The sequence below is a fragment of the Porites lutea genome, chromosome 2 (assembly GCF_958299795.1).
Source record: "Porites lutea chromosome 2, jaPorLute2.1, whole genome shotgun sequence".
Lineage (NCBI taxonomy): Eukaryota > Metazoa > Cnidaria > Anthozoa > Scleractinia > Poritidae > Porites > Porites lutea.
In genome coordinates this window covers 18,759,186-18,781,649 of record NC_133202.1, presented here as the reverse complement: position 1 = coordinate 18,781,649, position 22,464 = coordinate 18,759,186, and the positions used below count along the sequence as shown (strand labels likewise).

General features: G+C 39.4%; 1 protein-coding gene across 1 annotated transcript; it reads left to right on the top strand.

Annotated features, from left to right (window-relative positions):
• Nucleotides 1-369: 369 nt before the first annotated feature.
• LOC140927955 (serotransferrin-like) lies at nucleotides 370-21,452 on the top strand. Its single transcript, XM_073377661.1, has 5 exons — nucleotides 370-537; nucleotides 6,703-6,930; nucleotides 7,674-7,940; nucleotides 9,014-9,271; nucleotides 20,914-21,452. Exons 1-5 carry the CDS (start codon nucleotides 477-479, stop codon nucleotides 21,171-21,173), a joined length of 1,074 nt encoding a protein of 357 aa, XP_073233762.1. The 5' UTR covers nucleotides 370-476; the 3' UTR covers nucleotides 21,174-21,452.
• Nucleotides 21,453-22,464: the final 1,012 nt, after the last annotated feature.

Here is a 22,464-nt window from a genome sequence, read left to right as displayed (position 1 = left end):
TACTTGTAAATAAAAAAAGGAAAGAAAACAGATAGTCACCAGTAATCCAATAAGCGGCGAGCAAAAATTATAAATTAGGCAATTTAATATTCATTTCATTTTACGCAGAATCCGTAACATCTAAAACTTTAAAATAACAAACAGAAGAAGAAGAAGAAGAAGAAGACGAAGAAGAAGAAGAGGACGGCGAAGAAGAAGAAACGAGGAAGACGACGAAAACAATGGCCATCCTCCAATAGGCGGGGTGTGCACTGCTAAGGCTACTGAATATCTGCTGCCAAAATTATATTTATATGGCAATTTAAGTTTTCACTTTCTTTAATCAGACGGAGTGACCTCTATAAATACTTGCAACACATTGTACCTCAGTCATCATGCAATCAGTCCCATAGTCCCGAACCTCTGATCTAAGCAGTTGTAAACGGCTTTCATTCTACTTGAGCTTTACGGAAGTTGTTTACACTTTCAACCTTAAGATGTCCACGAAACTTGTCCTCGTTTTTGTAGCCTTGTTTGCCATTCAAAGTACTTATTCAGGTAAGAATAAAAAATCCGCTTTTGCAGCTCTGCTTTTGGGTCAGTCGGATGTGTACAAGCCCAGTCAATTTTTGGCTTACAGTTAAGAGGTTTGTAATTTCCCCATGCTGACCAAGTGCCTCGCTTGCTTAGTTCCTCGTTGTGCTAATTTTAGGCAATATTTTACGGCATTCGAAGGCGAATTTGTTCAGTTCACGTAAGGATAAGCCATTTAACCCTTTTTTGCACGGATGTCAGTAATTCTGTGCGGTTAAGTAAACTCTTATCGGACACTGATTATGGAAGTGACACACGAATGTCATGGTAAGAACCCTGCCTTTTTTCCCTTTACTCAGAGAGATTTGTTAGATTCAGCAGTTTGATCTCTTCGATCAGCGGTTCATTAGTTAATTGATGTGGATGGTTTGCTGTATGATCGTTATTTCAAACGGATATATAATTATAACTTTTCGAATCTTTCTGACACCAAAAGGACCATCTTTCTGTTGACTGGAAGGGAAAATTCCGCGAAGGCAAGTATTTTCACTTATTTTAACCTTATAAACACTTTTTGCAAATAGTACTACGAAATCCTCAAATGCCATAAATCGAACCTGCTTGCACTGGTGTTCAGCCAGCAAATCGTTTCGGTCTTGCACTTCGGTACTGAAGCTTAAGAAATGCAAAGCTTTTTGCGGAACAAGCAAAGAACAGGCAAGCATGTATTTCAGTGTATTTGGCCTGATATAAGAAATGAAATCTTTCTTGCATGACTAACCTGAGACCAGGCCAAATTTTAGCACTTCTCATACATTTTCTCTTGAGTGCTCCCGCTAAAATTGGGCCTGATCCAAAGTCTCACACGCTTGTGCTCACTGCGGCCGGATTCTGGCCGCAACGCTGATTGGCTGTTAGAATCGACGGAAGTTGAAAGCGCTTTTTCCTCCCGTGGCTGATAGCACTAAAAATCTTCGTGAATGATCCGCCGTCAGCGGAGAGAAGGTTTTGCTGTATTTTTTTTTTTTTACAGTTTTACGGTCTTGTGGTAGGAAAATATGCTCTAATATGTGTCATGGAAATTCAGAAAATTCAAATGGTTGTCCATATCTTCTCATTATTTGCTTCATTTACGGAAGTAATGTGAGTGTTGCGCGGAAATCATATCCTGGCCCTTCCCACCCCAAAAACAACGACTTACGGTCTGCACTCTTTTTCATACTTAGCTAGCAAAATATGGAACTCTCTTCCAGACACTTACAAAACATTAAATTTTCTAGAATTCAAAGCAGGAGATCCTCAGATATGAAGCTTTCCACAGTAGATTTACAAGTTATATTTCCCTCTGCATGTATAACGTTGTATATAGTTTATAAATAATATTGGAATTGTAATATAGCATACTTTATTTTATTTTAACTTATTTTCTCGAATATATTAGCTCTACAGCTACTCTGTAAATTTCGAGCATAAATAAAGTATATGTATGTATGTATGTATGTATGTATGTAGTGTATCGCGGAGTTGAATCCCTCTGCAGGTTGTTGACCACGAACAAGATGCCTTTTGATTTAGCAACAAAGAAGTGCAAGTCAAAATACTGTCATCATCTTAAAACTGGTTTCATTTGAACGTTTAGCCGGGAATGACTTCTTTGAACGGGGTAGGCAAGCGGAGGCTCACTGCGAAAGAAACCTCAATCGCCAGCTGTGAAGTATTAGACGAAAAATATCACATCGCTGTTCAAGCAATTTTTTAGGCATTATTATAAAAGCTAGTGCTGCTAGTCTTAAGGTATAACAGACTTGTTGTTTGCCTTCGCTTTTTGTAAAAAATTAACCAGGAAAACTGGTGTCCTCGCACGTTGGCTGTTTGATGTTTTGTTAACTTCGATTATATATATATATTAGTAAATTAGGGAGCTTTTCAGACCTGCAGTGAAACAACAACACGACTATAAAGGAAAACTACAAATCGTGTTTGTATATTGTTTTTCATTTTGTTTATGGGTTGGTTAAGCATGCCGTTTTCGTAGTGTTGTTTCGTCTTTCCAAAGAGCCAGATAATATTTACCTAGATTTATAAAAAAAATATTTTTTTAGACGGTTGTTTCTAGTATTTTAAAATTCGCAAATTGCAAAGTGTACTCATGGGACTAAATTAAATGCACTTGAGAACTCGTTTGGTTTGTTCTGAGATAATTTATTTTTCCTTTGAAAAAGGTCGCGGTATGTTTCTCCAAGAGTTTTAAAAATTTATGCACTGAAAATCGAGGAAAATTGCCGAGGAAAATATAAAGGCAGCAGAAACATAGAAATTTCACTTTTTTAAAAATTGAGCGCGCCTAGCCAAAATATTAAAACCGGAACATCGTGTTTCCGTCTTTTCGAAAACGTATTACGGCAACAGAAGTAACCTCTAAGATCTTTAATCTCGTAAGAAATTAAATGTGATTGTGGTGACTGTTTTATTGTTAGTTGAAAAAAAGATAACAGCTATATTTTAAGTCAGCGACTCTACATTTTTCCCACGTATGAAAAATTTGCATACTGAAAAAAAGCATGCAACGGAAGTAATTTTGGTTGGCTGATTCGGCATAAGTCAATCAATCAAGAAAGTGGGCGGCGGACGTTTCGTAGAAGGTTTGTATCAGGCTCTTTTTTCGTTTCGCCTAGCCCACCGGAATGTTACTTTCAAAGCGAAACGAAAATAGAACCTGATCTCAGGTAATGCATGACCGACTCGGTAACCCGTTATTACATTTGGCAATTTTATACCAGCCTTCTGATATTTAGTACCAGCCCAATAATTGCGCCGTTAAAATTTAAAACCCGAAGCTCAGTGATATTACAATTAGGGAGTTTAAGGCTTGGGGCAAACGTCGAATCTTAGTCGAACTTAATTCTTTGAACCCCATTAATTTTGAAAAAGGCGCATGAATGGTGCGACCCTAGCACAAGTTCGGCTTGCCAAGTCGGATAATGCGACGGTAACGCGCGCTTAACTCCCTGCCTGATCAATTCAAAAATCATGTAAATTACAAAATAATTGATTCACATGTGATGGACTGCGCAAACGTCACAACAATACCTACTTTCCCATCTGCCAAACGCTTCCCCCCCCCCCCCCCCCCGATGAGCATGCGCTGTATAAACTAAGACAATTTCGCGACCGGTAATGGCGAGCTATCAAAAGTCGTGGCTGACATGGCACAGCGTGATGGAAATGCTTTTTTTTTCGTATTTCATGATACAAATAATAAATATAAATGCTTGAGATGCGAATTGCCTATTCGCAATAAATGCTCAGTGTTTGAAGACACCTCGAGCTGTCGTCTCTGATACACTGTTCTCAGAGCTGTATGTTACGCGAGTCTTCTCTTTCTGTTTTTCGCAATTAATTGCCGAAGAAATGCCCAACGAGCACTGTGTTTCGGCATTTTGCTAGCAAGTCCCAGCAGTAACTACGTGCTTAGGCCTGGGGCAAACGTCGAATCTTAGTCGAACTTAATTCGCCAAACCTATTAAATTTGAAATAGGCGCATGAATGGGGAGACGTTTGCAGTAGTTAAGTTCGAATCAAATTAACAGGTTCGACTCCAGCATAAGTTCGACTTGCCAAGTCGGATAATGCGACAGTGGTACGGCGTTTCAGGGAACGCCGTTCTAAACACTCGCTGACCTCAATTCATAAATCAAGCAAATTACAAAATAATTGATTCAAATGTGATGGACTGCGCAAACGTCACAAAAACACCGACTCTCCCATCTGTCAAACGCTATTCCCCCCCTGACGAGGATGCGCTGTACAGAGACAATTTTGCGACCGGGAAGGGCGAGCCATCGAAGATCATTGCTGACATCGCACAAAGTGATGGAAATGTGTTTTTCGTGTTTCATGATCTGAACACTAATTATAAATGCTTGAGATGCAGATTATCTATTTGCAATAAATGCTCAGTGTTTGTGTTCGTCTCAGATACACTGTTCTCAGAGCTGTATGTAATACAAATCTTCTCTTTCTATTTTTTCGCAATTAATTGCCAAAGAATGGCCCGACGAGCACTGTATTTCGGTATTTCACTAGCAAGTCCTAGCAGTAACTAGCCGCGCATCGAGTCAATAGCAAGGGGACACGTGCTTATTCCCGTGTTTTAATGAAATAGTATCGACGCAGGTTCGACGTTTGTTACCACGCTGGAATTAAGTCGACTCTTTGTCGAACCTATTTTTAATTTATTCGACGCGACTTAGATTCGACGTTTACCCCAGGCCTAAATCGCGTCGAATAAATTACCAGCGTGGTAACAAACGTCGAACCTGCGTCAAACCTTTTTCACAAGTTGCACTTCATTAAAACACGGGAATAAGCACGTGTTCCCGTGCTATTCACTCGATCGAACTCGATGCGCGGCTTTTTACTGCTGGGACTTGCTAGCAAAAAGCCGAAATACAGTGCTCGTCGGTCTTTCTTTGGAAATTAATTGCGAAAAATAGAAAGAGAAGACTTGTATTACATAGAGCTCGAAAACAGGGTATCAGAGACGACAGCTATCGCTCCAAGTGGCATGCTTGATCGTGCTTTCGTTAGCGAACAACAATGGGGCAGCGGTCTTGAGTCGGTCTTGCTGTCGCTTCCAACGCGATATTGGTTGGTTTACCAACGCAGGCGCGTAGCTGGGGTTTGAGAAGGGGTGTTCGTGCTGATACGAATATTTCTTAATAGTGGGAAATACTGCGAGCGCCAAAGGCGCGAACCTCTAGGGGTTTCTTGGGGCAAATTGCTCCCCCAGAAAATGTTAAAAACTAGAAACCTGGAAATGCCATTTTCAGTAGTCTCCACATGAATATTTCAAACTCGATCAAGTCTAAAATAACAGGTATTTTTAGTCATAACAACAATATTTCCGTTTGACTTGGAACATTCATACATAGTGATACATACCAGCTAGGTACTCGTAAAACGATCGATGTTTAATACAACACAACAGTACACACGTCTAAACGCACGCTTTTGTAATCCAACATTACGAATTTTAGCCTAAAAGTTATAAAAGTTGCATACTTAGTCAATTACCTTTCGGAAGGGACTCAAACTCCTAACAATTGTTATTTGTGCCCATAAGACTTTCCAGATACTGTTAGCGTTTTCTTTCAGGGTTATTTTAAACTGAGCTAAAACACTCAAAGTTTGTTTTCCATTCCTCCACTATTTGCTATATAAAAGCTGAAAATTAAAAGCTTGTGTTTTTAGTCCTCCATCATTGACCTGCAAACGGGGTTCGTTCGAACCCCTCGAACCCCTCTCCTACGCGCCTCCAACGCACGGTCCACTTAAAGGAAGAAATGTGTTGTTTACCATTTACCACAAATTCCCGGAAATTCCGGTTGGGATGTAAATGGCGAGAAACAACTGACTGGATTAAAAATATATGTCTCTGGGGGACGGTAGGTTTGACCTACTCCGCACAGTCTTAAGCAGAGATAGAGAGTTATCTTAGCTTTAAACACTTAATTCGTCTCATCTCACTGTTCCACTCTGTTTTTATCTGCTCAATTATTTAATTTCTAAGGCCAACTAAAAACCCATGAACATGACTCGTATGTGCACGTGACAATGATTTTGAAAACATTTTAAAATGACATTGTAGAAAACCTTTTTGGCAGTTGTTGTGTTAGAATTGGACGATAGTTGTTACGTAGATGCGAAACAATATAGCTTAGCCTCGTTTTCAACTCGTAATTCCACACTAAATACCTCGGTTCGTTAACCAATCAGAATGCGAGATTTTACTCAATTATGCAATTCTACACGAAATACAGGCTGGGACGGATCCTTAGAAAAGTTATGGAGGGGGTGAGGAATTTTCGGGCCGCATGAATGTTTTTCGTTGAAATTCCCCTTGCATAATTTCTTTTAGCTAGTGCAGGAATGTTTTTTAGGGGTACTCGGCGCTTATAAAAGATTTTCTCTTGCGCGATGATATATTGTTTTTTACTTCGGTCCCTAACCTCTGTTTCCTGCATGGGGCGTAATCGGTGCGCAAGATTTCTGTTTTGTCAAAGGGCAAAAAGCCTTCCATTTTTGAATTTATTCCACTTTGTCCAAACGATATAAATTCTAATAATAATACCAGACAACATCAGTTACTGACCTCAATTTCCAATGTTTTTATACATTTTTCTGCAGCACCAATCAGCCAAGGCAGTATCAGCTTTAAATGGTGTGTAAAGCTGGCCGCAGAGATGGCCAAATGTCAGAGTTTCATCCATCATGTGAACAAAACAGCATTAGGTTTGCAATCAAAAGTGGCTGTCGGTTGTGTCAATGGAAGTTCATATGAAGATTGCATGGCTAAAATAAAAGCTAGAGAGGCTGACCTAGTCACACTGGATGCTGAGCATTTGTATGCAGCAGGTACGTTGATTCACTCTATGTAAATTTGTAGTTATTTCGATTAGCTGTACGGTATTGCTTCTAATAATATCCTAATGAGAACAAATGAAAAAAAAATTCACGATTCAGCTAATTCTAACATTAACTGATGGCAACCCTTGATATACTGGAACAGGGACGGTTTTTCATTTTTTCTTATCCCATTCCTCATTCACCCTATTTATTATTTTTATTGTTATTTCTTTGTCCTTAAACCGATTCATTTCCTAATATATACCAGGTGACCTCCCGTTGCCTTAGGCATCCATCACGTTTCTTATAATTCTTGTTGTTCCCATTAAACAATTGCAAGCTTTCGTTCTACTGCAAACTCCCGTCAAGTCCTACTTTCTTTAGATACAGAAAAACCTTTTGTTGGCATTCAGAGGGCGCCAGTGACGATGGGTACCAGCTCGACTTTTTTTTTAAAGTTCCACAGACCGGCTTCTCCCCTTTTTCTATTTCTTAGTACTTTTTCCGTTTCTTCTTGTTCTTCGATCTTCTATCTTCCATGGTCAAATGAGCATGCTATAATTCTATTAATGTAGATCTCTTTTCCTTCTTGTTTTTATCTACGGTTTCTGGTCTGCTGTATTCAATTTTAATTTTATGGTCAGTTTGATTAGGAAAACCCCATAGAAACTAGATTTAGTCAACAAATAGAAAGAAGAAGCGTATTCACTTGAGTAGAAATTGTCATCGTTTGTTTCCTTCGCCCACAATAGGTAAAGACCACAAACTCGTCCCCACTGTTTCTGAGCAACATGAAGAAAAGAACTACTTAGTTGCTATCGTGAAAAGGAACAATAAAGGATTCAACCTAAACAGTCTCCGTGGGAAAAAGGCCTGTCATGCCGCAGCTCGGGGAATATTAGGATGGAACATTCCCATAGGGTATCTGAAGCGCCGAAACATACCTGCTCTGAGGTGTAGGACAGGTTTCCAAGACTTCGATTATGCAGCTTCTTTTTACAGTCAGAGCTGTGTCCCAGGTGAGATCCTCTTTAATATGGACTACTAATCACAAACTAGACGAACCTTTGCCAGTGGATCCCGGGGGGACTACCATACAAACGAGAAGGGGATGACAGGCGTCTCGCTTGGGGGGAGAGTAAATGTCTCACTTAGGATTGTCAGGGGGTTAAATGCGAATATCGCGTACAAAATGTACACTTATAACTGTGTGTAATGGGTATGAGAGACTCACAGTTTTGAAAATGTTTTCGCGATTATTCTGCTTTGAGCAAGTGAAGGCTTTGAAAAACTTCTCGGAGAAACCGTATACAAGTAAGGTAAAGAAGAAATTAAAGAAGCCGCCAGAGACGGACGAAAAGTAGCATTTGGAACTTAAAAAATAACTAATAACCTGGCACAAATCCTCGAACAGTCAAGCGGTTCGAGGCAAGTATGTCATCTTTTCTTCTCTCTTCTGCTATTCATCTTAGAAAACGAATAGATTCCATATTTTCGTGGGTCTTTTCTGTAACAGGTCACAGAAGACGTCAAAATGTGATAAATGTGGTAAAAACATCAGTGACACACTCGCCTGTGGCTCAGCTCGTTGACGTCATCTGTCATGATCATTAGAGAGATTAGTTAAGCATCGCGTTTACAGCAAACGGCAATCTACATTGGTCACGTGGTAAAAATTCACATTTGCCGTTTGCCTTAAACGCGATGCTTAATCTATCTATTAACTAAATAGATGAACGGCAACATGCAAGATATTTTTATTAAATAGAGTTTTCATACGTTGAATGAATGAATGAATGAATGAAACACTTTTATTTCAAAACGGTATTTTCGATCAGTTAAAAACTCAGTTCTTTACATTTACGTATTCAAATACTCTATATGTAAAGGTCTATAAGAGCGAAAAATGAATGAAATATGTTTGTAATTACCAATCATTTTTGTCAACTTTAATTTTGAATTCTTACATTGAAACGATCCTAAAATATACACTCGATTTACTTTGAGCCCCCAACGAAGGTTTTTTTAAATTTAAATTTTCAAATCTCGGTTGGCTATTGTTTTGCAAAGGAATACCTTTTTGTTCTTTTAGGGGTGAAATCATACATCCCATCGGGCAAAGTTTCCGACAAGCTTTGCGCACTCTGCAACGGCACTGGAGCTGACAAGTGCTCAGAAGACGCCAATAAAAACAGGTACGCTGGCTACCGTGGGGCATTTATGTGCATGGCAGAAGGCAAGGGCGACGTAGCGTTTGCTGTACACACAACTGTCTTTGACGTGGTCGCTAATGGACAACATGGCGGGGTGACGGACTATCAATACCTATGCAAAGACGGAAAAAGACGAGGTAGATATTGTGTGAAATATTAGCACCTTACCAGTAAAGAATCCAAGCCAGCAAAAGCCAATGACACAAAAACCGTTCTAAGCTTTTATGACGGTCAAAAGAATTGTTATTAGTATCATTGTTATTATTCTATTACAGAAAAAATATAACTGGACGTGTATGTGAAAAAACAAACAAACACTGAAAATGAAAAAAATACATTGTGACAATCGACTGATATACTAAAACGTAGAAGATTCCTTAATTTCAGGTGTCTGCTAACGAGAACTTAAAAGCAAAGCTAAACTCTATTTTTTTAAGTTAAGCCCTGAAAGTGTCTTCGGCCGCCCAAGGGAATTGTCTGCTCACGGGAGTGCAAAAATACAGAGTTTGCATGGGCGTTTAACGGGGTTTTGTTATGGCGGCCGTAAGTAGAGCTGTCCGCCTTTAAAAGAGTATCCACTGTATGTTGATTTAAACATGTTGGACTAGCTGCCCCCCCGCGCGCCCCCTTATATTCAACACAAAGGTGTCCAGAGTAAAGACTACACTGCACCTTTATCGTCATTTTCCACCTACCGGTATTTATATTTCATGTTGTAATTGTAATTATTATTCATTCAAAATATTTTTCTGTTTCTGATTGGCTAAAAGCAAACGCATAATTAATCATAAACAGCTACTGTTGACCAAATTTGGAGGAATTTTGTCACATTGAACTTGCAAATTATTTAACCGTTAACCGAGAATATCTGGGGACGAGGTTCCGTTGTTTTGGTAGTGAGAACAAAATGGCTGAACAGTCGGCGGAACATTTTACTCGTTTGACGGCGAAATATTGTCTAAAATCGCAAGAATAGCAAGAGGGCCACTTGACGGACGAAATGTGCTATTTGGAGTATAAATTGTAGACCTGAACAGACCTGTATCTCCTAATTTCTCGATAAAGATGCACAAGATATAGGCGAATCTTTGTTTACCCTTTCTGCCTCATTAACATATGCTTATCATTATCTGATGAAGCGAATAAAATAAAACACCTGGATATTGAAAGAGCATAGCAATTTCAGTTATCTCTGAAAATTGAGCCCGATATACCAAATGGCTTCGGAGAAATTCTCTTTTAAAAACTCGAAATTTTACAATAGAATGTATGGCTCATTAACTTTTTTGCCACCCATCAATTTAGCAGTTTTAGATGGCTCATATTTCCTTCAATATTGCTTTTAATAAGCTGAAAATTGCACAAATTGTTTACGTTTATCAGCTCTTTCAATTTTTGAATTTAGTTCGTATATACGGCCACGGATTCTTTTAGTTAAGTCGTATGCTAATGAGGAAAAATGTAAACAATGACGTCAGCAAAGATTCGCCTATAAACTTTTGGGTGAAAAACGGTCGCTCGAAAAAAGACATCAAACAGTGCCTAATATATAGATTTAGCCAGGGCTAAAAGCGAAGCTCCCATTAATAAATTAATGATTTAAATCAAACAATAAACTGGTAATCCACAAATCAGTTAACTTAAGGGCACTTATGTGACTTTTTAGGGAAAGCTAAGTCTAAGTGATTTTAGAGTGAAAAAAAATCTTACATCGAATTGATAGCCGGTATATATACACCCAAAAAATAGCAATCATCGTCGATCACATTTAAGAGCCATAATAGCTCTTGATCACAGTAGATTAGGCCTGGAAAACGAATTCATGGAAAAAACAAATCAGGCCGAATATTTCACGTTCGACAAGTTTACTTATAGTCAGGTCTCTTAGGGTCAGGATCGTTACAGAGTTGACAAAAGCACCAAACTTTGCACAGCGATAGCTTATTGCAGTACCATGAATATTAGAGGGGGTGCCCACTGCAAATATGCCACTGAAGCGTGCTAAACAGGATTTAATTATTGTACATTTCACCTGCTGGGGCCCCTGTGGTGTTTTGATTAAAAATTGTTATTTAATACCTTAAATCACTCTAAATTCTATTCTCAGGTTGTAAACAACAATTTCACTCGAACATCTGGCATTCCCATCCATTTTTGCTTATTGATTGTATAATTAAGTTGATTATTACTGTGCCCTTAAAGCAAGTCCACAGTCCGCCCACATTTTCATAAGTCATTTCTAAGATCGCCTCGTCTTTGCTTCATAACTTGCAAGTACTCAGCTTCTGGGGTCTCTTCTCCTTTTCTAATGTATTTCAATTAGAGGAGGCCTTATTGTGTGGCTTAAGCCTTATTTATCAAGTACTACATGTCACTTTAAGCTGAAGAAAGCAAACAAAATTTTAGAAAAAAAAAATTGTCAAAGAGTCTGTTTTATCACATATTATCACGGATTTATGACAGCTATTCATGAAGAACAAATAACGAAATGACAGTACCCAAAATAGTTCTTTCCTAGGGAGGTAATTAGTTTTTCACCTTAACATAGGCCTGGATGCCTTTCAGTCTCTCTTTATCCAGTTATCTGCTGGACGCAAGTGCATGTTTTGACAGAGAAGCAAGCACCGTGGCACAAGTTATATCATTTACAATTTCCGCAGTTTGTTTAAGCTTTACAAAGCAAAAACAAACAAAAAAGAATCTGGTCTCATAAACGAAAAAAAGAAACAAGTTAGCCCAAGCTTCAAAAAACAGCACAGTTTATCATGAAGCTTCTACATTTGGCACTGAAGCACTGATGTCCAAAAATAATAACAGCTTATCAAGTCGTAAAAGTGAGACTCAAGTGGTACAAGATTGACTCAAATGATAAATGGTGAATAGTTTAACTGCTGAAACTGTAGAAAGGGGGCCGGGCTAACTTTTGGGGCCTGTTTACATGGAGGAAGGGGACCCCAGGTAGGAATGGTAACCCACTTAGGTGGGGTAACCCGCCTGTCCATATAATCTCTCATTTTAATTTGATCACGTTTACATGATAGGTGGGGTCACCCTTCAAGGTGGGTAGCCCGGTCTGTCACACCAGGTAACCCTCTCAGCTGAGGTCAAATTTCGCCATGTCAACGTTTCAAGGTGAGGAAACCCAGGCTAGTCGGGGTCGGATTCGAGATACATCAAATTCGCGCAAAATTCACTTTGGCGCTGGGTGGCTTCACATAATTATTAAAGGTAACAATAGAAAGCCACAACACTGAAGGTTGCAGCAAGAGCAGCAATTGAGCGTAGACGTGGTTTGCCAGCATTTTTCTTGTTTACATGGTTAGCGACCATTTATATAATCTTGAGAAACTGCACCCCAGGATGGCGGGGTTGTAAGATTGTATGTAAAGGAGGGTTATTTTTTTACCCCACCTAAGCAGGTTACCTCACCTACCTGGGGTCCCCCACCTTTATGTTAACAGGCCCAAAGTCTCAGGAACCGTGAAACTGGTAATAAACGGTATACCTAACCCGGGACTAGCTGTGATACTACCGGCCATCTTCAAGACATCAGCATAGCAGCCAAAGAAGCCATTATATCGGTGTAAAACGAATATTAGATTGCGGTTGCTTCATGCGTCTTGTTTTGTGACTTTTTCTGTGTTCGTTTTTGTCACCATCTCTAAATATCAATCATGTTCAAAACACCGCTACTAACAAAATATTTCGTAAAGCTCTTTAGTAAAACTCTTTAGAATGATATTCAGCAATAAAAACAAGGTGTGACCAGGAGCCGATTTCTAGGCTCCTGGTGTGGCAACATAGCCTAAGTGAATGCAAAGTTTTGCAGTATGTAATCTGTTAAAAATCTGTTTGAGTGGTCAAAGTTGGGGTTGATGGGCTTCTTTATCATGACCACTCCAATATTATAAGGGACCAGGCCATAATTATTGTTGACCCTTGCTTTTTTGGTATTTTATGTAATTTTCCACTGCATTATTTTGTGAAAAGTTGGTAACTGAATTGCTCTTGAGGAATTCATGATCGTACGATTTCGTAACCACGGGGTATTCGCCTAATTACATCAAACAAATTACATTCATTTTCATAAATGATGCATCATTGGTTGGCTAAAAGAGGCCTTGTTCCTGTAAATTTCAGCACTTCTGAAGTTAGTTTGTTTGTAAATTGTAACGCACGCGACGACCTTCCTTTTTTTTGAAAGATCGTATAGACCTACCATTAACACTCTGGTCCAAGGGCTCTGAAGTCAATGAGCCGCTTACAGGCAGGTGTATAGGCATGCAGGGACCTCATACACTTCTTTTTAAATGCAAATGTGCAAAAAATAAAGAGTGTTAAAAATTCCAGGAGAGGCATGTTTTACAACCTCGTCCCCAGGGCTTAATAAAAAGGTAGAAAAAGGTAAAGCGACCATATTTTACGTCAATAATTCGTGACAGTAATAATAGGTGATAAACCTGAGGTCGACGGTGCGCTCCTTTTACCCCCCTCTCTCCAGTAATTCTCCGTTTTAAGGGTATTTAAAGCTAGTCAAAGCTACACAGAAAAAAGAGAAGTTGAAATAAGGAGGTGTTGACACCGGGCTCGAACTCGGGACCTCTCGCCCCGAAGGCTGCACACTAACCAACTGTGCCACCCTTGCTCCTCCTCTTCCCCCTGACGACGAGGCTGACATGTTTTAATCATTATCTCAAGGACAGGGTTACCAACGAAGCAAATTATAATCTAATCTTAGCCGCACAATTACAAAGTGGGCGCGTTGTCAGTTACGGTTCATGAGGTCGCTCATGTGGCATGTCAAACTTTAATGATTCTATCGTTTAGGATGTGATACATTTGAGTTTTATGGTATTGTGTGACATCTTTGAAAGCTGGCTTTGTGATCTGTTTAAATTGATATGTAATGATATTATCACTGGCAAGTCTTAGCAGTGACACTGATAGCCGCACAGTCCGCACAATGAACATGGCCACACTTGCCGTGTGGAGACTGGGCGCTAGTCAGTATTATGTACATGTAAAGCTATTTTGAATAGTGTAACAACAACTAAACATTACCAAATTAAAAACTTAAAGATTTGCAACAAATGTTTTCTAGCCAAATCAAACAAGAAGAGTACTAACCACAGGGCACCCAATCTGCTATTATAGGTGAAAGTTAACCCCCCCTTTTATCTGTAATTAGGACCATTTGTAACGGGCACCCCCTCCAGTATTAATCGGTAGGTGCTAAGGAAGCTCTGTGCCAAGTTTGACACTTTTGTCACCTCTGTAACGATCCGGCCTATATTTTGCACTAAGAGACCTGACTATTAACAAAATCTTGCCAACAACTCTGGGAGCGTGTAAACCAACATTTCATACTTTTTATGCATCACATCTGAGGTGAAACAGAAATATGAGGCGCTGTTTTTATCATACAGACCTCAGACAAAATGCAGTATTTCACAATTTTTCAAGACAAATTGCACTCATTCAATATTCAGAACCGTACGAAACACGCGTGGGCTTTTAGCAAAACCGTTCAAAAAATTTCCAAAATCACCTATACGGCCAGCCGGTTGTCACTTTTGACAAGCGCCAAATTTTCAGTGAACATTAAAAGAGTTACGCTACAACATAATAAAGAATTTATTGTTTATTTTTTTTATTTAATGGTTTTATAACGATGTGTAATCTTAAAAAGCGTTTGATACGCGCAGCATTTTGAGTACTCCTGCAAGCGTTGTCTATGAACGACTGAAAACAAACAGCAAAGCGATTAAAATGGCAAGAGACTACTCACAATCAATAAAAGAAATGTAATTCGGTGAAACATTTACAGAGACAACAATTTTCATTCACGAAGACAAGTATTAAAGCGTCTCTAAAAATCCTGAGTCTTTACGCTTAAGCCTAAAGCTTTTAGCCGGCTTCCTGGTGTTTACTGTTTTCAGAGATGAACTCGAGGCAACAAAATCGCTCAAAGCTTTCTTTCTACAGCCAAAATTATAACTAAATACTCTTCAGAACGTTTTTTCATTCTATATGCGGAGAGAAAATATCGACTAAAGGCTTTTTAAAGCTCTGTAAGCTTATATATACTAGATCAGATCATTGTCTCAGATCTTAATACAAACGTGCATAAATTAGCCTCATAAACTGCGCTCGACTTCATGAAATTAGATATAAAGAAACAAACATACACTGTATACAATAATTACTCAGGCTTACCATTCGATATGCAGCTCTTGAAAGCTATCAAGTAAGGCCAGAATCGCTTGAGGGACTTTTCAACCCCGCATCCAGCAAGGTGAAAAACGAAAACGATACATCCGAAATCGGATTTCCAACTTTGACAACCGGCGCATTTCCCAACCAAAAATTCAATAAACAAACCAGCCATGAATCAAAGAAGACTGTTGATAGCAGCTGTATTTCATTTTAAGCATCCAGTGGAAAAAGACAGTAAAAACATCACAAGTTGACAAAATACTCTGTCAGCTTCGGCTGTCAAAGTAAACAAGGTTCAAGATGCTGTATAAATTTTCTGCATGAACTCACCCGTCAAATTTTGACCAATCAGAGCATAAAAATTGGACGGTCTTAGAGCGTGATCAACGCGTGACTAAGGTGAGAAAAGTGAAAAGCCTCTGTCTTCCCTGCTTGTATTTTTAAATGACTGGCTGAATTTTCGCGTCCGAGATCAGTGTGAAATCAAAATGTTAATAACGCGGGGCCATAGTGACATTAACACAACATATTCTGTCATCATGTCATTATTTTGCTGCCGTTCTCTTTGCCTTTGTATTTCTCTTGCGCGTTGCCTTTGTCTGTTCATTCTAGCTCTGTCTCGTTCTGCTTGCCGGCGTTTTTCACTATAACTTTCTCTCCTTCTTCTCGCTCTGACTCTTTCTACTTGCCGACTTTCTTCGCTAAAATTTTGTCTTCTTCTTCTACTTCTAACGCGCTCTCACTGGCGATCGTCTTCGCTTGTTCTACGCGTGTTGAATCTTGCTCTCTGCCGTTCACCTTCTCTTTGCTCTCTGCTTAAAACCTGTCGTCTACACGCTAAAATCTCTCTGCTGTTGTTTGTTGACATAATAGCTTTAGTAAGTTGTAATAAAAAGTTATAAAGGCTCTGTCGAAAAATCTTTTTGCTAAGTTGCTTTGAAATTTCTTTTTTCAAAACCAGTTGCGCGATATAATTGCGCGACGTTGCGCCATGCGATTTCCCGTCAAAAAATCTCTAATTTCCCCTACCCCAAGAGTCCATGCGGACTACTTTCCACTACCCGGAAAGTCCGTACGGACGGACGTACGCTGACGTCATAACTAAAATTTCTCGGATGGGTAGTTTATCTTAGTTATGGTGCTCCGCTCGCGCGCGCTTCGCGCTCAAGGAGCTCCGCTATGAGGTCTGAAATCCAGTCAGAACGGAAAGAAAAACAAGAAGACGCTAAAGGTGAGCTTCAAAGCGATATTCAATGCACATTTTGCTAATTTAGTGAGCAAACAATATTTCTCATACAACGTCTTATGATTTTCTTGCTATATGAATAAATCGATGGAAAAAAACGAGGATCCGTAATTTACAGTACGGACCGAAAAAACGAGGTTAATAGGATGTTTATTATTTGACTTCTTCCTGGTTGGGGGACCGGAAACAAGTGCAGGCCGCACGATTTGACAGTCATTTGACAGGCGCACGAGAACAATAGAACAGAACAAAGGGTTTCCGAGAAAGTAAAAACAAATTCGCCATGTTAAAAAGTTTATTCGGTCAAAACTAAGAGCACTGTAAGTTTTAGCTCTTTAATGTAAGGCTGGAGTATTTTTGAAACCGGACACTTCTGTCTAGAAGTCGTTTCCATCTTTCCTCCGTTTGTCCTTGTAAAAAAACACTGCAAAAGGCAAAGAAGCTTTTCAAGGTAAGTTTGTTGTCATTGTCGAAGGACTCACTCGTTAATTGATTTTGGGAAAACCTCTCTTTCTGCCAGTTCATTCTCGTCTTCAACTATGATCTGCGTTAAAATTTTCAAACACTGACTAGACTTCTCTTCCTCGCTAAGGTTACGGCTTCTTTCTCATTAAAGGCAAAGGCAAAGGCAAAGGCAAAGGCAAAGGCAAAGTCAACATCCCAGTCCTCAAGGTTTAAAGACATATTTTAAAGTTTATTCGGTCAAAACTAAGAGCACTGTAAGTATTCACTCGTTAATGTTACGCTGGAGTCTTTTGAAAACTGGACATTGTGTCTGCCTCGAACTGCTTCTATCTTTCTTTCGTTAGTCTTTGAAAAAACACTGCAAATGGCAAAGAAGCTTGTCAAGATGATCGGTTGCAGGTATGTTTGTTATCATATTTGTCGAAGAAATTACTCATTTTCTCTTAGGCAAAACATCTCGAATCTCTGCCAGTCTATTTTCGTCTTCTTAACTGTGTACTACGATAAAAGTTTCAAACACTGACTAGAACCCTCTTCGATAAGATTAAGAGTTAGTTTCTTCATCGCCTTCGTTCACAAATAAACACAGTTTAAAATGTTGAAGGCCAAACTCAACATCCAAGTCCTCAAGGTTGACAGGCGTCTTATAACTTTATTTAACCTTTTTTTCCGAGGAAAAGAGATTTATAGCTCCGAATTGAGCATTTTCTTTAAACATTTTGGTCGGTATAGCAAGTTACGGACCGCAATTTGACCAATCGCATGGCGAAACAGATTCAGCCATATCAAACAATAAACTTGTAGTCCACAGATCAGTTAACTTTAGGGCACATTCATGTGAATTTTGAGGGAAAGGGTAAGTAATTTTGGAGAAAAAGAATCTGCAAACAGTTCAAGGGTTAAACAAATTTTACATCGAGTTAATAGTCTTGATGTACACCCCCAAAAATAGCAGTCATCTTCGATGACAGAAGATTAGGCCTGGAAAATAAATTCTTCCTAAACAAAATAACTCAGTCGCCCACCTAAGACCACTTTTATTACGCTGTGGCTATATGGCCGGTAACCGGTCAAGGTTTTCAAAACACGAAATGGCCGGCAGTCCTATATTCTCAGTAAATTTCACAAAATGGAAAGATTCTAGCTAATCTAAACTATCATATGTCGATTAAGACAAGTCAAGCGATCCTGAAGTGCTTTATAGATCTCAAGTCTAGCGTTTGGTTTACGCTCGGCTCAGAAGACGAAACCGTGTTTTCAGACACTTAGAACTTTCTTCAGCTCGACTGCCGGTCAAGGTTTTCAAAACACTAAATGGCCGGCAGTCCTATATTCTCAGTAAATTTCACAAATTGGAAAAATTCAGCCGTTCTGAACTATCATAAGTTGTGATCCTGATCAAACCAGCCGGTTTTGTGGGATTTCTATATCATGTTTTTGTTGGTCTCGAGTCTTTGGATGTTCGTTACTATTTTCTGTTCAAAGCATGGCGTGACAGGCGACGTTTGACGTCATAATATCTTGACCTTCGCGGAAAACCGGCGGGAAAAGTCTCTACGCGTTATTTCCCTTCTGGAGCCGAGCTTGTTTCATCATAACGTCGACAAGATCATAGGCGTACGGGAAATTTTTTGCCAGAGGGGGCGGTAAACCATTTGCCCAAAAAAATCTCGCAGGTAGCCCAAATTTTTACGAAAGAGTCGGAAAGAAAGGAGGGCCGTATTACAACAACGTAGGCCGTGCTGGCATATGAAGGTGGCTTCATACAGTTAGCTTTCAGGGTCAATACCAAGTTTGAGTATAAACTACGTCGCCATAAACAAGCATTTGTATTAAGATGAAAATTTGTCATGATCAGGGTTCCAATGACATCGGAGTTGTCACAGCAACGAAATGATGCCATTACCTATTTTACTTCAGCAATAATTCTCGGCATTGGGAACCTTTCAAAATCGTTCACAGGAGCTTTTTTCTCCAATACGGTCGCCTCGATGTTCGTGAAGTTTAAGCAGAATGTGGAAGAGCGTTATCAAGATATTTTCGGGTTAAGTTTTCATCGTAATAAATACGGTAAGAAAAGGAGTATCTTGATGTTTGGCCGTTATCTGTAGAAAACGAAGCGCTTTTGACATGCAATTTAACCTCATAGTAGTTTTAATCTATTTAAAAACGTGTGTGAAAGAACGTGGAGACAGCTCTGCACCGATTGCTAGAACGATGGATTTGATTAGTATGTGTCACGGCGCTCTTGTTAGCGGTTTTGTAAACATTTCGGTCTACTTTACCAAATTAGCGAATAATTTTAAACCTAACGATAGATTCTTTAAAAGAATTCAGATTCTTCTCGTAATTCAAACTGAAAATTAGTCAGCCACTTCTTCATTTTCAGACCCATTGCTAATGCAATCTGCCATACACTGTTCTTCGAGTGGAGATGATTCTAGAAAGTTCTGCGAAGTTTATTCTAATCAATTCACAACTGGAAATAACCCATGCCAGCTAGTGCAGTGCAGGACAGTGCCCAACGATAAAAAACTACAAATATATAAATTACTTATGATGCTAGGTAACCACTGTCTCGTGTGAATGTAACTGGATTATTACGCCGACTTCAGGTTACTGTTCAGGTCTTCAATCAAATAACCATGGAGAAACCATGGAGACGTCTTTAAAAACTGGCTTTGCCCAAATTTTCTCTTGCTGCCCAAAAAAACTGAGTTGCCCAAAATTTGGGGGGGCTGCCTTGTATTTGTTTTTTTTTTTAAAGATGAACGCGAGGCAAGAAAATCGCTCAAAGCTTTCAAAATTAAAACTAAATATTCTTCGGGACGTTTTCTTTCTATTTGCGGTCAGAAAATGTCTAAAGGCTTTTAAAGTTCTGTGATCTTATATCAAAGCTGATCAAATCATACAAACGTGCATAAAGCCACATAAACTACGCTCGACTTCATGAAAATAATAATAATAAAAAAACATCAAATACCAGTCGAGATGCAAGTCCTGAATGCCACAAATAAGGCTAGGATCGCTTGAGACTTTTCAACTCTCTTACGCATCAAGCAAGGTGAAGCAAGCTCATTTTTGAAAACGATGCTGTATAAATTTCCCGCAAGAACTCACCTGTCAAAGCATACTATATATAGATTTAGCTAGGGCTAAAAGCGTAGCTCTGGTTAGTGTAATATATATAGTTTACTCAAATAAATATAGTTTACTCAAATAAAATTGTACTTTTCTTTACCGTTGTTTTGCACGACTACAAGGAGAAACTCCAGTAACTTCCTGGTTACACGTTTTATGTGTTCCTGTTCACTTTTTTTTTTCGCTGCCGCTTATTTTCACCTTGGTGGCCGCTAGCATTTCCCCTTTTTCCACCGCCGCTATAAAATTTTCAAGTTTTTCTTCCAACGAAATTGGTCTTCTTTGTTTTTTATCTCTCGCTCTAGCTCTTTCTCTTTTATCCAAGCCAATGTAGACATTAAAATTAAGTCGAAAGAAAGAATCGGCCTTGTTTATGTTTTTATCTCTAAAAGTCCTGGAAGCTATGCGATTTACCGCCGAAACGCGCGGGTGCTTGAAATGCAAAATTTCATGCCGGCTTACATGAAGGGATGGAGGTACGTCATTTCCTCATAGCCAAAGTTTCTTGGATGCAGAGATTACCAAATTTTTTTACCCATGGTGCTCTGCTGCGGGCGCTTCGATGCGAGCAACGATATAAGAGAAGTATGATTCTTCACATCATACTCAGGCTCATTCAATAATTGTTAAGTATCGTAACTATGCCGTTTGTGTTGCACTCATTTACTGGATAACTGCTCTATTATTTCTATATCAATTTAATTTCATCAGATATTGGACAACACAAGAGATGCTTCCTCGCGGTAAACCCAGCACGTGCAGTTGTAACTAGACAACGTAACGAGTACACAAGCGACATTGTCAGTATTTTGACAAACATGAGCAGGTTGTATGGTCTCACTCACACTGACTCGAACAAATTCCAGATTTTTGACTCCACACAGTACGGCGGATCCAATTTGCTGTTTAAAGATTCCTCCACCTATTCCTCCACCTCTCTGCAAAGCATCGCAAGAGGCAAACGGAACTAAAGAGACTATTTAGGAGATGATTACGTCAAAGGTTACGAGGTACTGACGTCACGTGTCAATGGCAAAGGAACCCATTGCACGATAACAACAAAACCAACTTCAATGTCCACCAAAACGCCAACCTGCACAATGCCGACTATGCTATTGACAGCACTCCTCGTAGGTTACCAATGCAGATTCTAAAAAGAACCCTTTAGCCAGCACCAAATAGACTTCTAGAAACGCACACTTAAGGTATATGTTAAGCCTTTGATTTCTTTTTTTCTCTACTGTTTAAAAATTATATGGCATGGGACGGGCAATTAAAACTGAACTGTTTTTGTCTCTTCCTTCGTATTACCACCAGCAATACTATACTCCGTATAGTATACTCTCAGTCAATAGTAGGGACCAATGTAGGGACCTTAAGGTCCGACGACGACGACGGCAACGAGAACGTCAAAAAGACAATAGGTTTAAAAACCAAAACAACAATGTTGCGCTTTCATTATGCTTTTTTGTACATTTCTTTGCATTCACTGCACGACTGCGACGTGAATATGCCTAATTTCAAGTTTTACAGAGGAAGTACATAAGCGACAACGAAATTTCCTCTCTCTTTCTAAACTTGGATATGCCTGTGGTTCTTAGGAATTCAACTTTGGGAGGGTTCCCCTACATTTGACAAAGTTTGTGACTTGGAGTAATCACGATGAAGATTGAAAGAACGCGAATTCACTTTTTCAGCGACGTTTTTGCTTCCGTCGCCGTCCTCGGATCCTAAGGTCCCTAATGACGCGAGGACGAAATTCGAGGTTTTTCAAACTTCATCGCGATTATTCCATATCGCTTTCTTTGTCGAATGTACGCGAACTCTCCAGGAGTTGAATTCTTAAGAGCCTTATCCAAGTTAAGAAAGAGAAAGAAAATTTCGTCCTCTATAAAACATGAAATTAGGCATTTTCACTTCGTAGTCGTGCAAAAACGGCAAATGTACAGAAAAGTGTTGGATGCGCGTGCAAAGTTGTTGTTTTGCTAATTAAAACTATTACTTTTATGACGTTCTCGTTGCCGTCGCCGTCGTCTGATCTTAAGGTCCTTAGTGTCGTTGGGGGAACCCCTCGGAAGACGATAGAAATACAGCGCGCTGAAACCTCTGCGGAGGCGCCGAAAACAGACGGCACAACAGCTCAAGACCCTTTCTCTTTGGGTTAATTCATTGAAATACAACATTTACTGGCAAATTCTATGAATTCCGGTTATATTTGCTCCAGCGTGTATGTAGGCGAAAGTCGGCTGTATTCGACGGTTA